A 13,947-nucleotide genomic window follows, 5' to 3' on the forward strand; every position below is an offset into this window, starting at 1 on the left:
TATTAAATTGCCAACTTTAATCAGAGACGCTATGCGAAGGGAAATATGCTGCAAATTGGAACTATCACTAATCTCTTGGGGTTCTGGCATTGTAACTGAAGAGTAGACAGAACTTAATTGTGCATTTATCCAGTCTGCACTGGACCTGGGAAGTGATGCTGATGCTATGCAGAATACAAGTATTTTCTTGTGGAAAAGCAGATATTCTAAATCAAAAAACAAGCTTGAATATGCAAGTACATTTCTTCAGCTACACCTGAATGAAACAAGCTATACATTTTGTGACAGCTAAATATTTAATAGAATACTCTTTAAAATCTCCTCCTAGAGTGCAAGTTCCGTTAGGTGCATCTGCCAGTAGGAGTTCACTTTTTAAAAAGATATAAAGCATAAGATTTGAAGTATGTGTTCCAAAGAGAGTTAACCAGGGCTTGCAACAAGGGGTTAAATGAGAAGTAAGATAGATATTCTTGCAAAGATTAGTACGAGTATTTCTCATGTATTTTGTATTTTTGTCATCCACTTCAGCAATCCTATGCACCAGCTCCTCACCCTATGGCTCCTCCCAGTCCGAGCACAAACAGCAGCAACAACAGCAGCAACAACAGCGGTGGTGAGCAGCTGAGTAAGACCAATCTGTACATCAGGGGTCTGCCACCAGGCACCACCGACCAGGATCTCATCAAGCTCTGCCAACCGTAAGTTGCTCTGTTTATTTCCATTATTCTTCTTAAGAGCATGTCCATTCATTCTTTGAAGAGCTTGTCCTCTTCATCCCGAGAAAGCATAGGTGACACTTTCACTTTTGGTCAACCTCATAAAGGCAATGTTGTGTCGCAAAGTGGAAAGGTTATTTTATTTTCCTACCATTCTCACCTGAAGACTGGTATCTATGTGTTGAATTAGGCCAGGAAAGACTTCCAGAGATTTACGAGGCTTCTATTATAAAACTATAGTCGAGCATAAATGCCAGTTTCAATCTTTCCTTTTTGCACACATTCCCTATGTCGAAGCCAGTTCCCAATAACGCTGCTGTTTGGATTTATTTTAAAGACAAATTCACCAGTTCATTAGTTTAACCATTTAACAGATGCACAGACTCTGCCCACTGGCAGTGCTGGAAGCCAGTTCGTTTTTGAGCAAGGACATTTAACAAGTCTTCATGCCCATCAGTTGGAATGTCACTGCTCCCTAGGTACTAGAATATCGAGAATGTTTTGTGAAAAGGATAAAAAACAGAGGAAGCTGATCTCGACGTTGAGATAGGCCTCACTACACTCATTGTCTGGTTCTGCCACACATCTCGCCATAGTCCAGGTGAGAACCCCACTCGTCTTTTTTAATAAACATCCACCAAATCACCCGTGTCACCGGTTAATCAATTAACAATGTAAAAAATGATTGCCAATAATGAAAATAGGGGAAGGTAGGAAGTGAGGGAGGGGAATAAATTAAAATGGACTTGAACGGGGAAGACCTGAACTCCTTACTCGGCTAGTTCCAATATGTTCTGACATAGCTTTGGAGCTGGTAGGCCTTGAATCCTGGCCTCCTTGTCCATTGATAGATACACTAAAAGTGCACCACAAGAGCCGCCCCACCTCCCAGGATCCATCCCTTCTCTTTTTTTCCTCTATCTGGGGATGCTTTTACACAGTTCTGCCTGTGTTTTTATACCACTACCAAATTACTCATTACATTTTTAAAATTTTCTTTATCTCCACTCCCATTATGGCAGTGCAATGACAACAAAAGTGAAGAAATGCAGGGAGAGAGGGAGGGGACTAAATTAATAATAGAGTTGGTAGGGGCAGAACCCTCCTTTTTTTCCTATCCAAAGATGCTATTACATACCTCTCAACAGTTTTTTAACCACTTTTACAAGAGTTATATGCCAGGCTGCCTGTGTCCTGTTCACAAAGTACATCTTACATCCTCACTCACTTGGGTGTGATTAGTTTGCAGTTTGGCATGTTATAGCAAATACTCTCATTTAGGAGTTACCATATCCAGGTTTAATATTGACCATAAAGGACTTTCTATGTGATAGGAGTTTGCACCAATTTCGGGTTCAGTTATGGCAGTGGAGCAGGAACATGTCCCAGGAGATTCCAAGTCCTTGTCATTAGAAGTGTCATATCATGTTGTTATTGTTATTGTACCCAAGATAAAACATACAGTGGAAAAACTTCTAAGGCCTTATAAGTTGGTATTATTATCTGTTATTTAATGTTAGTTCAAGTTTTTTAAAAAAAAGTATTTTTCAAAAGTCATAATGTAAGTAGCGTGTTTACTCTCCCACTTAACACTACATCATAAAAGGATTATATGAAGTGATACAATGCAGAAATGAGGATTTCTTGCAATTTACTGAACAATTTTGCCATTTGTAAGGAGCAGGAGCTCATTTGCAGATGGAATCTCTGGCATACAGCACATGATTTAAATATCTAGGTGCAGCCTAAAAAATCGAAATGGGGAATTTCCAGTGTCATGCTGCTGGCTGTTTGTCTGGATTCAGCTTTGACATAAGTCCTCTGTAATGTGACCAGTTTAAATTGCATGCATTTTTGTCTAATACAAAGAATTAACATTCAAATGAAGTATGCCACACAGGTAATTATTGTAATTTCCATTTAAACATTTGTATGCCAAACTGCCCGCTCGATGAATGATGAAGTTGCCAGTATTATATGGTTGAACTAATCAGGACCTACTTCGTAATACTAAATAAGCTCCATTTTTTTATATGAGTTCAATTCTTTCAGAATTTTAAGTGCGTTCCCTGTGAGTGTTGAGTTGGCACCTAGGATTGTCGTGCAGTCTGCAATTTTCTTTGATTTCCTTTGACCTAGGGAGGAAGAAAATTAAGAATAGTTGCCTGCAGCGCTAATCATTTGAGGATGTTGAGTGACACAGGATCTGACTTGGATGTAATGTCATTTTAGATGGATAATCTACTGGTGATCACTTTCTTGGCTGATACTGGGAGAAACACAGATGGATGATGTACCAATGGGTGATTGTACCCATATATTACATCTCAGTAACAGTTAGCACCTTTGGGAAAAGAGAGAAAGAGAGGAAGACCGAGATATGCAATGTGTTTGAATAAATAAATTGGAGATAAATGTAAGTCGTGTCTGTGTTGCTGGTTGATTTTTGAATTTATCTATTAGAAACTGATGTACACACAAGAAAGCTTTCAGGTTTGAATGATCAGTCTACCATATAAACAGTATGATGATTGAGTCACACCTCTATATTGGCCTCCATACTTCTTAGTTAGTCAAGTCAAAGTGATTTAGGATTCTGGACTAGAGACCGCTGCTGGGAATTGTATGTCTGGATTTTAGACACAGATAGACATTTGTGATTTGTCCCTGAGATTAAATGACATGTTGATGCAGTCTGCATTTTGTGGGACACAAATACATTGAACCACTTATCAGTTCAGGAGAGAAAACCAACGAAGAATCAATATTGTGCACATGCCTAACAGGAAGAATGACTTACCGCCTTATCATGTCTCATAGAAATAACCGAAAGGATTTCACATACATCACCTTAAAGTGCAGTAACTGCCCCAAAACTGCAAAAACAAACAGATGACCTGGTAAAATTATTACCTGAATTCCCTGCCATCCGTCAGATACTGCATTCTGAAATTTGACACTCACTTAGAACAGGTCAATGGGTCTTGGGTCTTTAGTTGTGTCATCAAAAGAACGACACCTCTGTTGAATGCAGCAGTACTTCAGTATTCCCAGAGTAGGAATTGAATTGCACCTTTTTGACTTCAGAGGTGAAAATGCTGCCAATTGATCCAAGTAGTCATTTTGTTTATTTTTTTAAAAAAGTTTAATTTTAATTTAGTCAGTCCAATCATATTGTACTTGGTATCCTAGTACTGAAAAAAGTTAATTTGCTCTCCAAACATGAATTTCAGCCACAACGTGCTGGAAGTTAAACAGTGACACCATTTCTTTTGAAAAATTGGACCTTAAGCATTTATCCAAGCTTTCCTCACTATGCTACTTATCAAGTTATATTTTGATAACTGAATATAAATAGAAACTAATGGTATGTATACATATATTAATTAAAAAAGCAGAAAGGCTGGTAATATTTTCACATACAAAACTGCATATATACTTTTTTAAAAATAGCATAGGAGAGAAAGCAGTTGTTCAGTGTGTCATGTTTTCAGATGACAAGTTTCCATCTTTCTTCATTTAATTTCCTACATTGCCTTTGAAGTCATATGTGTTTTAAGTTCAAAGAGGCTGCAGTGAGACTTTTCAATAGAAAATTACAGTCGTCAGAGTAGCTGTTTTCTTTTACAGCGACATACATTATGTGGAATAACAAACCATTTAAATGAATGTACAAACACTTTTGAGAGTTAAGATCTTACTGCTTTTTCTCTGTGATAATTCAGGTTACATGAAAACTAACACAAAGCTGCCAAATTTTTGAAAGATTGTTGCAGATTAAGTTGCCTTTCTTTGTGCCACTGAATCAAAATAAACTTGTCAAAGCTTTTTAACTCTCCTGTAGTCTGGAACAACACAGAAAGCCAGCACCGGGCTGCTCCCTATCTCTGAAATAGGTTTCCAAATAAGCAGCTAAATCTGAATTCAGATTTAGGTTCTGTGTTTTCATATGCTTTTCAATCCAAATGCGGGGTTTAGCTTTCTTCAAATTATGATTTATTTCTACCTTATTGCCAGGTCCTTTCTATTGCAACGAATGGTAAAGGACAGGAATATTCTGTCTGTTGGAGATCACTGCTACGTGGTCCAATTCACAGTTAGAGGCAGTTCTGTTTTACATACCTTGGTGTGAGCATATCAAAACTGTGGCTTATAGACCTAGTTCATTGCAAAGAACAATGCTCTGAGCCAATATAGGTTTTGTATTCCTTCACTTTGTAAAACAACTCAATGTTTTTCATGACAGCCCTGCACAATATTTCTTTACATGTATATGTCTATAATTCCCTTATGTAAGTTACTGTTGAATATGTTTCCAGCATTGCATGCCAACAGCAGCCTACATGAGAAAATGTGGATTTACGTTATCAATTAGTGGCATCTGTCTATTGATAGCTTGGTCTGCACCCTTCCACAGCAATTTTCTCCTACTTATTTTGGCTGTTCAGTCAAAATGATCTCACTTATAATTTGGAGGCTAAAGTTCACGTTGAGGCATGAGAAGGAGAGAGCAACCAATTCTAGCATATTATTTGCAGTTTTTGAAGAGATGTCACACTGCCAGTTTTCATCATTATTTTTGTAAGCCAACTCTGGCATTTCAACATGAAAAGATAATGGCTGTCATGTATTAAAGAAGACAAGTTTAACGTAGCAAAGATATTTTAAAACCTTTTTACAAATTGAGGTATTTGTAACCGACCTCTAGCAGTGCACAAGACAAATGAAAAATAAAATGATATTTTTAATTGCACAGTGCCAGTGGGGTCAGTGATGGTTATTTCTCTGGATGTTGAAGTTTTGGGAATGGAACCTGCATATTCATTTCAGGGCCAGGACTGGAATTAGGGTGAGTGTCAGAACCAGGATATAAGCAGGTCTGATTCAGTTCCACAGTCTGTAGTTAAATGGATTTATTTCTAAATTAGATGCAGGTCCTAAAGGATTGGCTTGCAAAATCCAATGTTAATTTGGAATGCTCAACAGGACATTGGTTCCTTTTGTTCCCTGACAGTCTTGACCTGTTCATGCTTGAGTGATGGACTTTAGGTTGTATTATCACCAAACCATGGCATATCTGTGATCCACTTAGCAAGCCCCTCAACAGGTGATATATTGAGGTATATGAGCAGATACATGGAGACACCATCACCTGCAAATAGCCTTCCAAGCTATACATCATCCTGACATGGAAATATATTGCCATTCATTTAGTTTCACTGAGTCAAAATCCTGGAATTCCCTTTCTAACACAACTGTGGGAGAATGGAGAAGAGGAATCTATGAGAATCCACTGCTTATCCGTGTAACTACTGGATTTACTTTAAACCCTCCAGATTTAATCTGTAAGAAAGCTGAGCCTCACTAAAGAAATAATTGATTAATTGTTCCTTCTCTTGGCACCACATCATGAGGTTGAGGAATGTATTGAGCATTGTGCTACTGGAAGTGGTCAAATGTCCATTTTTCCGAGCAACTTATAAGGAACAATCAATTTTTGATTCATTGTTTGAATGTTTTAACAAACTATGACAATCCAAGGCCAGGGGAATGATCAACAGTAAACCATGTGACTAATTTACAATCTGTGAGATGTTCCTATTGATTCACGGATGAAATGGCTAAAATCTTTATGACCATCAGCAAAACATTGTTGATGTGAGTGCATTATTTCAAATAGGAGTCATTGGTTTCTGACCCACTATAGGTTGAAGAAAAAATGGAATATTTGTAACTTTTGGAGATATGTGTTACCTGATGAAACGTGGCCCATTGTATCATGTATTTTAAACTTTGATAAGCAGTGAACATTGCTGAATAGGTCAGAATTTGTTTCCCAAGCCTGTTTGAGAAGGCCTTGCACCACTGCAATACATCTGGTCATCTATGTACTCCCAGAATTCTGGAATTTCAGGATTTTGACACAGTGGCAGTGAAGAAGCGGCGATATAGTTCCATGTCATGATGGTGTGTTAATTTGGAATGCTCAACAGGACATTGGTTCCTTTTGTTCCCTGACAGTCTTGACCTATTCATGCTTGAGTGATGGACTTTAGGTTGTATTATCACCAAACCATGGCATATCTGTGATCCACTTAGCAAGCCCCTCAACAGGTGATATATTAAGTGGGCAATGGCACCGGTAGGAGTGAACTTTAAAGTTAATGGATGGGGTGCTGACACAGCGAGTTGCTTAGCCTGGACAGTGTCGAGCTTCTTGTATTATTAGAGCTGCATTCATCCAAGCAAGTCAAGAGCATTCTATTAGATTTGTGGCTTGTGTCCATGGATAGGTTTTGAAGAGTAAAGAGGTGAATTATTCACACTCTAATTTCGTTTCATTCAGTTTCAAGGAACATGGCACTAGTGCATTTTGGAGCAGGGACTGAAAGCAAACATGTCTTTGGATAGAATGATTGAAACTCATGATGCTTCATGACAACCATTAGGAGCAGTGGATTCAAATTTTCTTTTCTTATGGACGGCCTGCATAATGTACAATAGTCCAATGCAGATATTTTACAAATATAATGTGTCTGAGATCTAAAGAGCATACCTCTATTTATTTAGTTGTTGAAATGACAGGACTTGCACAAAGAAGACACTCCAGAAACAGGCAGAAACTTGGGCTCCTCTTTCAGTGGCGAAGTGGAAAGGGAACAGTGAGGAGGTTTAGTGGCCACAAACTAGGCTTTGGCGTAATGGCAGGACTTAATTCACACGTTTTACATGAGCTTAATAGCCAGGCGCCCAGCCACATTGAGAGACTTCCTATCACAGGAAGACATTTGGAGAGCAGAGCAGAGATAAGTTAGCCATAGGCATTGAGGTCCATCATCAGCAATGTGGTCACATATCAAGAGATGTCACTGGCAGAGTTGCAGATCAGAGATCAGACATTTGGAGGCAAATGAGTCAGACGTTGTAGGTTTATTGATCTTTTTAGGGACTGGGGGAGCTGCGATGGTCAATCACAATAGGGGGACCAGGGTGAAACATTCCTTAAGGTTCACAGAAAATTACTTACTTGAGGATCCAGCCTTCATTGTCTCCTGTAGAGTGTTGGTACTTTCCATATCAGGGCAAAAACAAAGAAATATTGTGCTGTTTCACTACCACAGCACCACCAGGACTGACCGTGCAGATGACCTCTGCAAAATGATGCTCTAACTTGGCTTATAATTATAAGCATCTATTCTCTTCCCCTCTATCATCCATGAAATGGCAGCATACTCATACTATTGCACCAGATTATTGAGAGCAATTGTACATGGAAATGTATATCAAGAAATTAAAGCGCTCTCTCACTGTAGGCCAGGCATTGTGAATATACTGGGAATTTCTGTTCAGCTGTTCTGCCCCCATTTCACTGCAGGATCACACAATGTTTCATTATTTGCATTGGTAAAGTGGTTTGCCAGCAGTTTGACAAGTGGTCAAAGATCATTATCACAATTCTCTAATGACTTTCCTTTATATTGTTCTCACTGAAGAAACTGCCCACTTAATAAAAACTGCTTAGTAGGTCATAAGTAACAACACCTATTTTCTTATTGTTTGAGCAAGGATGTAAGAAAACCCAATGTGAAAAGTCAAGATATATTTTCATGGCAGTTTAAGATAAATATTTGATGGTATTGGGGTATAGAAGGTCAGTGAGGACTGTTGTATCCCTATCACATCGTAAAGCGTACTGGAATAGTGGGTTTATTGTGACTTGGTCATTAATGTGAAACCCATTGTAAAGTTTCCATCAAGTGAGTGGCAGACAGAACATCATTGTGCCAAACATTTTGAATATCTTGTAAGATAAAAGATATTTTTGTGAAAGGCTGTCTTCAGAACATATACTCAGGCGGAAGAAAGAGGTACAATACATCTGGGAAGTTTTGTGTCGGTACTCCTTGTTGCCTGATATCTGCCTCTCTTTTAAAATCTTTGTTTTTTTCTTAGTGTAACTTTGTTCTTCATCCTTCATTTCCTGCAACATCAGTGTAGAACAGTAACAGTTGCAGTCAGTTTTGTGAAAACATTTTCAGAAATTCATCAAGGCTGCTGAGACAACACCGTCCAAACCCATGACCATTACCATCTAGAAGGACAAGAGCAGCAGGTACATGGGAACACCACCACTTCCAAGCCACTCACCATCCTGACTTGTAAATATATCTCCATTCTTTCAGTGTCTCTGAGTCAAAATCCTGGAACACCCTCTGAGTGCTGTTTATCTGTAAAGGAATGTATGTTCCCAATGCAAAAATGGCTACCGTGTTCCATCTGTACAAGCACAGTTCCACCCGTGATGTCTTGCAAGTGTTTTGTGAGAGCGTGATTTCAGTGCACTGTGTTTGTATAGGGACCAGCCTATGTAACAGTAACCGGAAGAGCCAATTGCAAAGTAATTTACACATTAATCATAATTGCGCAGTGTTTTGCCAAGATCTTACAACTAGTTTAAAATTTAATGCATTCTGGTTATTTATTTTGTGCTTGGAATGAATTCAGGCACAACAGATAGTTGTTTCTCATTCATTTCAGTTAGGGGACAATTCTCAGCTTTCATGCTCATGGACTGCAACAGTCTACTGGGAGGAGACATTGTCAGTAAACACAGTCCATCTGCATAGATTCCTCGACATCAGGACGGGTTCAAGGGCTGCAACATTGATGTATTCCATCCAAAGATACTGCCTTAATCTGCTCAGTGTTTCCAGTGCTTTATGTTTTTATTTCTGGCATACATTTGTTCTCTATTTTACTTAGTTTAATATTGCAAATTTAAAGGACCAAGACAGGCCGTGATTCATTTCTGGCCAAATAAACCTGTCCCAAAATTAAATTGATGACCATAACATCAGCTTCAATTCATACAGCCCCTTTAATACAATAAAATGGGAGGCAGTCCAGAGAAGGTTGTACCAAGTAATGGAGGGACTGTCATACGAGGACAGGTTGAGAAGCTTGGGGCTGTATTATAGTTTAGAAGAATGAGGGGCAACCTGATTGGAAAATAGAGGATTCTTAGAGAGCTTGACAGGGTAGATGCAGAAAGGTTGTTTCCCTTTGTGTGAGAGTCTAGGACCAGAGGGAATAACCTCAGAATAAGGGGTGACACTCTTAAGACAGAGTTGTGAAGGAATTTCTTCTCTCAGAGGGTTGTGAATCTGTGGAATTATTGAAGCTGAATCATGAAGTATATTCAATTCTGAGATAGACAGATTTTTAATCTGTAGGAATTGAGGGTTATGGGGGATAGGCAGGAAAGTGAAGTCAAGGATTATCAGATCAACCTTAATCCCATTGGCTGGTGGGAGATGGCTGGATGGGCTGAATGGCCTACTTCTGTTTCTTTGGCTGAAAGTCATCAATGATCTGTTATAAAAGAAAATACTATACAGCACCTTATTCGGGGATACTGGGTCAGATGACCAAAAGCTTTGCCAAGGAGATTATAAAAATGTGTCTTAAAGGAGGAAAACAAAAATTAGAGAGGCAAAGAAGTGTAGGGAGGTATTCCAGAGCTTGGGACCTGAGCAACTGAAATCACAGTCATCAGTGGTGGAGCAATGATAACTGGAGATGCTCATGAAGTCAGAATTGAAGGAACACAGAAATCTGAGGGTTGTGAAGATCATTCTTTACAGGTACTGAGAATTTTCCAGAAATCTCATCATTAAATCTGAATTACAACAAGTTTTTATTTTAAACTCTGCCTTTTAAACATTTGTGTATCCTCAGTCTATGAGTCAGATGAATACTTTTAATTACTGACTTTTAAGCTTTTTAAATGAAATAAGAGCACAATGAGAACCTTGTTCATTACCAAACTTGATTTTTTCTGAAGAAGGGTCCAGACCCGAAACGTCAGCTTTCCTGCTCCTCCGATGCTGCTTGGACTGCTGTGTTCCTCTAGCTCTACACCTTGTTATCTTTGTTTCTTTTAACATTCTGTTCTGCCCTATGTCCCAACAATCATAACTGTGAATGTGCGCTGAAGTGTCAATGCACTTAATTTTGGCAAAATAAGGAGGGTGAATAGCTGAGATTGGAGCAAATGGTTTGTTTCCACTTTACGTATTTGCCTTCAAATGTTAGGAAGTTGATAACTTATATACAAGGAGAGAAAGCAAATTGTTGAAACTCTGAGATGTAGACGCATGAACAATGGAACACCTCTGGAGAGAGATCAGCAATTTTGCTGGTGAAAGATTATGGACCTAAAACTGATGCTCTGAATGTGATTTTTTTTGTATTTTTAGTAAATGTTGAGTCTGAAATGAAGTGATTTTTGCTATGTTGTTGCTTCCTCTTTTCCATTTCCCATTGTTCTGTCTCAGTCCTGAAATCCATTTTTTTTTTAAATCTTGTGATAATTTTGTTGTTTTTGATGGAGCTAATCTGCACAGGTGAGCTAAGCATATGTACGGCAATGCAATGGTAATGATATTACTAATGTAGTGTAGGGTATTACAAATCTTATCATAGCAGTTTGAAGATTTGAATTCCAATAAAGAAATCCATCTGGAAGTAAAAATTTGATTTCAGTAAATGTGACCAGGAAGCTGTTGGATTTTCCAAACATCCTTCAGGGTATTTCCTCGCTTCGTCTGACCTACCTGTGATTCCAATTTCACTTCAATGTATGTGGCTCCTAAGTATCTTCTAAAATAGTCGAGCACGTCATTCACTTGTATGACTGGAAATGAATGGGTGACAAATGCTCGCTTGCTCCTGATGTCCATATCTCAAGAATAAAACAAAAGTGAACAGTCTATTGGTCTTTTTAAAGTGGATGCATCACTCTTTGAAAATGTGTATTGTCTTCTTTAAATTGGTTATCAGAATAAAATGTTATCCAATGTGACTTTATTGAACCTTTACATGTCTTTTTTTGTCATTTTTGATAACTTTGAATTTTGTTTTCAATGTAGGATAAGTAGTCATGTGGTTTCATTCAATATGGGAGGAATACATCTGAACAATGTCCACTACTATTTACTTATTCAACTTAAGTGTTCAAGTGGAAGTAAACTGCACATTTATAGTTATTAAGTACCTTGTAAGGAGATGGTTTCTGTGAATTACTTCTACAGCAGAGTTGTTAAAAACAGGCATTTTTAATCTGATCATTTAAGAAAACACTGCAAAACCATATTTTTTTAATTGCAGATCCGAAAAATCTGTATCCGAATCTGCACATGCAGATTCTTTTTGGATTGAAGACATGCGAGTGGAAGTAACATTATAGGAATGGATGAATTTGAGCCACTGATACACATCTCATGCAGAAGAGTGTGTTGTCTAATTAGAACAATGCTCATTTGTAGTGCACACCTTTATTTGTATGCAGTCACTTTTATTATTTTAATTGATTATTTTAAATTATTTTAGATGCTAATATCTTTTTGCATTTCAAAAGAAATATAAGGAAAAAATTGGCTGCATAATGTCACTTTACAGACCATGTTGAGTTTCTGGAGGCAGGCAGCACATAGGGTGTTACCCTGAGCACCTTGCACAATGTTATTCATTGATATTGTTGCAGAAACTCATGGGGCATGTAGATAATAGCCTGTGATGCTGCTTGGCCCTGGGGAGTTGATGTACTTTGCATCGTGTGAACTTCAGTCTTTGAGTAAATTTGTGATGGTATTATTAAAAATAACAGAGAATCATGTAGAATCATCAGTCTTTAATCCACGTTTGGAAATTAGGGACAAAAAAATCTAATCATGACTTGATTTAGCAAGATGATATGGAGCTTTTTACTAAGTGACTGTTCGAAAGTAGCTGGACCTGAATACATCCAAGATGGTTTTCATCACAAACAGAATGTTTCAACTTATCCTATTAGCCCTTTTCAAAAAGAGAAAGGATATTTGAGTATTAGCTGTTTGAAATGCACTCGTAGACTATTACATTTGATCTCATGACTTCACCAAATGTGAAGCATTTTTACTTTATTAAAGTTGAGGATTTTAATTTTACTCCTGATTTTCCACCAGCAAACATGTTGGCAGCATGGTCACCTTCAGGTACAGAATGTTGTGAAGTACTGAGGGAATGTTGCACATCTTTTGGATGTGATGTCAAACCAAGTCCCTTCGGTCTTCTCAGGTAGACCTATTAGAAAAAAAAGGTATGACCTGACCAAGATTGATTCTTCACTCAGCATCACAAAAGCAGATTATTTGGTCATGATAACATTGCCTTTTTTTTGGGAGATTTGTCGAATGCAGATTGGCTGCCTTGTTTCCTACATTACAATAGTTACACTTCAACTATACTTGAATGGCTGTTATATGTTTTGAGACATCTGAATGTCATGAAGAGCCACTATACAAATGCAATTTATTTTTTCTTTTTCTACTTCCAAATTACTTAAAAAAAGGATGCCATTGGTGGACAGTTGAGGAAGAGAGATCAATGAGAATGAAAGGAGAGTAACTGAGGGACAGGAAGAGGGTAGGGAATTTGCAAGTGAAGAGTGAATTATACAAGAAGTAGGAGCATAATGGACCATGTAGCTCTTTAATACTGCCCCGCCTTTCCTTAAGATCATGGCAGATCTTTTACCTCAACAGGATTTTCATGCTTTCTTCTGATATTCCTTCATTCCTGGAGATAAATCAAAAATTTCAGCATACTCAACAGTAGAGAATCTTCAATCATCTGAACGAGGCAATCCAAATGTTTCACAACTCTCTGAGGAAAGAAATCTTTCCTTTTCCCAATCCTAAACAATCAACCCTTTATTCTGAGGATCTTCTCCTGCCCCTGTCCCACCAAGGCTCTCGCTTCCCCAACCAAGGGAAACCACTTCTTAGTGTGTACCTTTCGAGCCCCAACAGAATCTTGTATACTTCAATGAGATCATCTCTCATTCTCTTAAACTCCAGAGAATGTAGGCTCATTGTAGTCAGCATTTCATCAAAAGGTGCATTCCTTCTCACTCCAGGAACCAATTGGTTGAGTTTTTATTCGACAGCGTCCAATACAGGTATATCCTTGCTTGAATATAAAGGTCAATGGCTGGATTTTCATGGAAGAAGCTGGAAGGTCAAATGGGAGAACAGACTATCATTCATTAAAACCATTCAAAAAACATAAATCCTCATAAATGGTCAAAGTAAATTCAAGCAAACATCTATTTAACTAATAACAATGAAGACAGCTAAAGCGTGAATAACCTCTTAAAACTGTCTATCAAAATATCTATATAGTTCCTAAA

General features: G+C 38.0%; 1 protein-coding gene across 3 annotated transcripts in view; it reads left to right on the forward strand.

Annotated features, from left to right (window-relative positions):
- Positions 1-13,947, forward strand: part of rbms3 (RNA binding motif, single stranded interacting protein) — a 1,299,340-nt gene that overhangs the window by 825,949 nt on the left and 459,444 nt on the right. For all 3 annotated transcript variants that reach the window (XM_048612311.1, XM_048612319.1, XM_048612327.1), the window contains one exon: positions 529-698. In XM_048612311.1, the coding sequence (XP_048468268.1) occupies positions 529-698 (170 nt within the window). The remainder of the gene's footprint in view (positions 1-528; positions 699-13,947) is intronic.

Source organism: Rhincodon typus, chromosome 2, assembly GCF_021869965.1.
Source record: "Rhincodon typus isolate 14 chromosome 2, sRhiTyp1.1, whole genome shotgun sequence".
In the NCBI taxonomy this organism is placed as follows: domain Eukaryota; kingdom Metazoa; phylum Chordata; class Chondrichthyes; order Orectolobiformes; family Rhincodontidae; genus Rhincodon; species Rhincodon typus.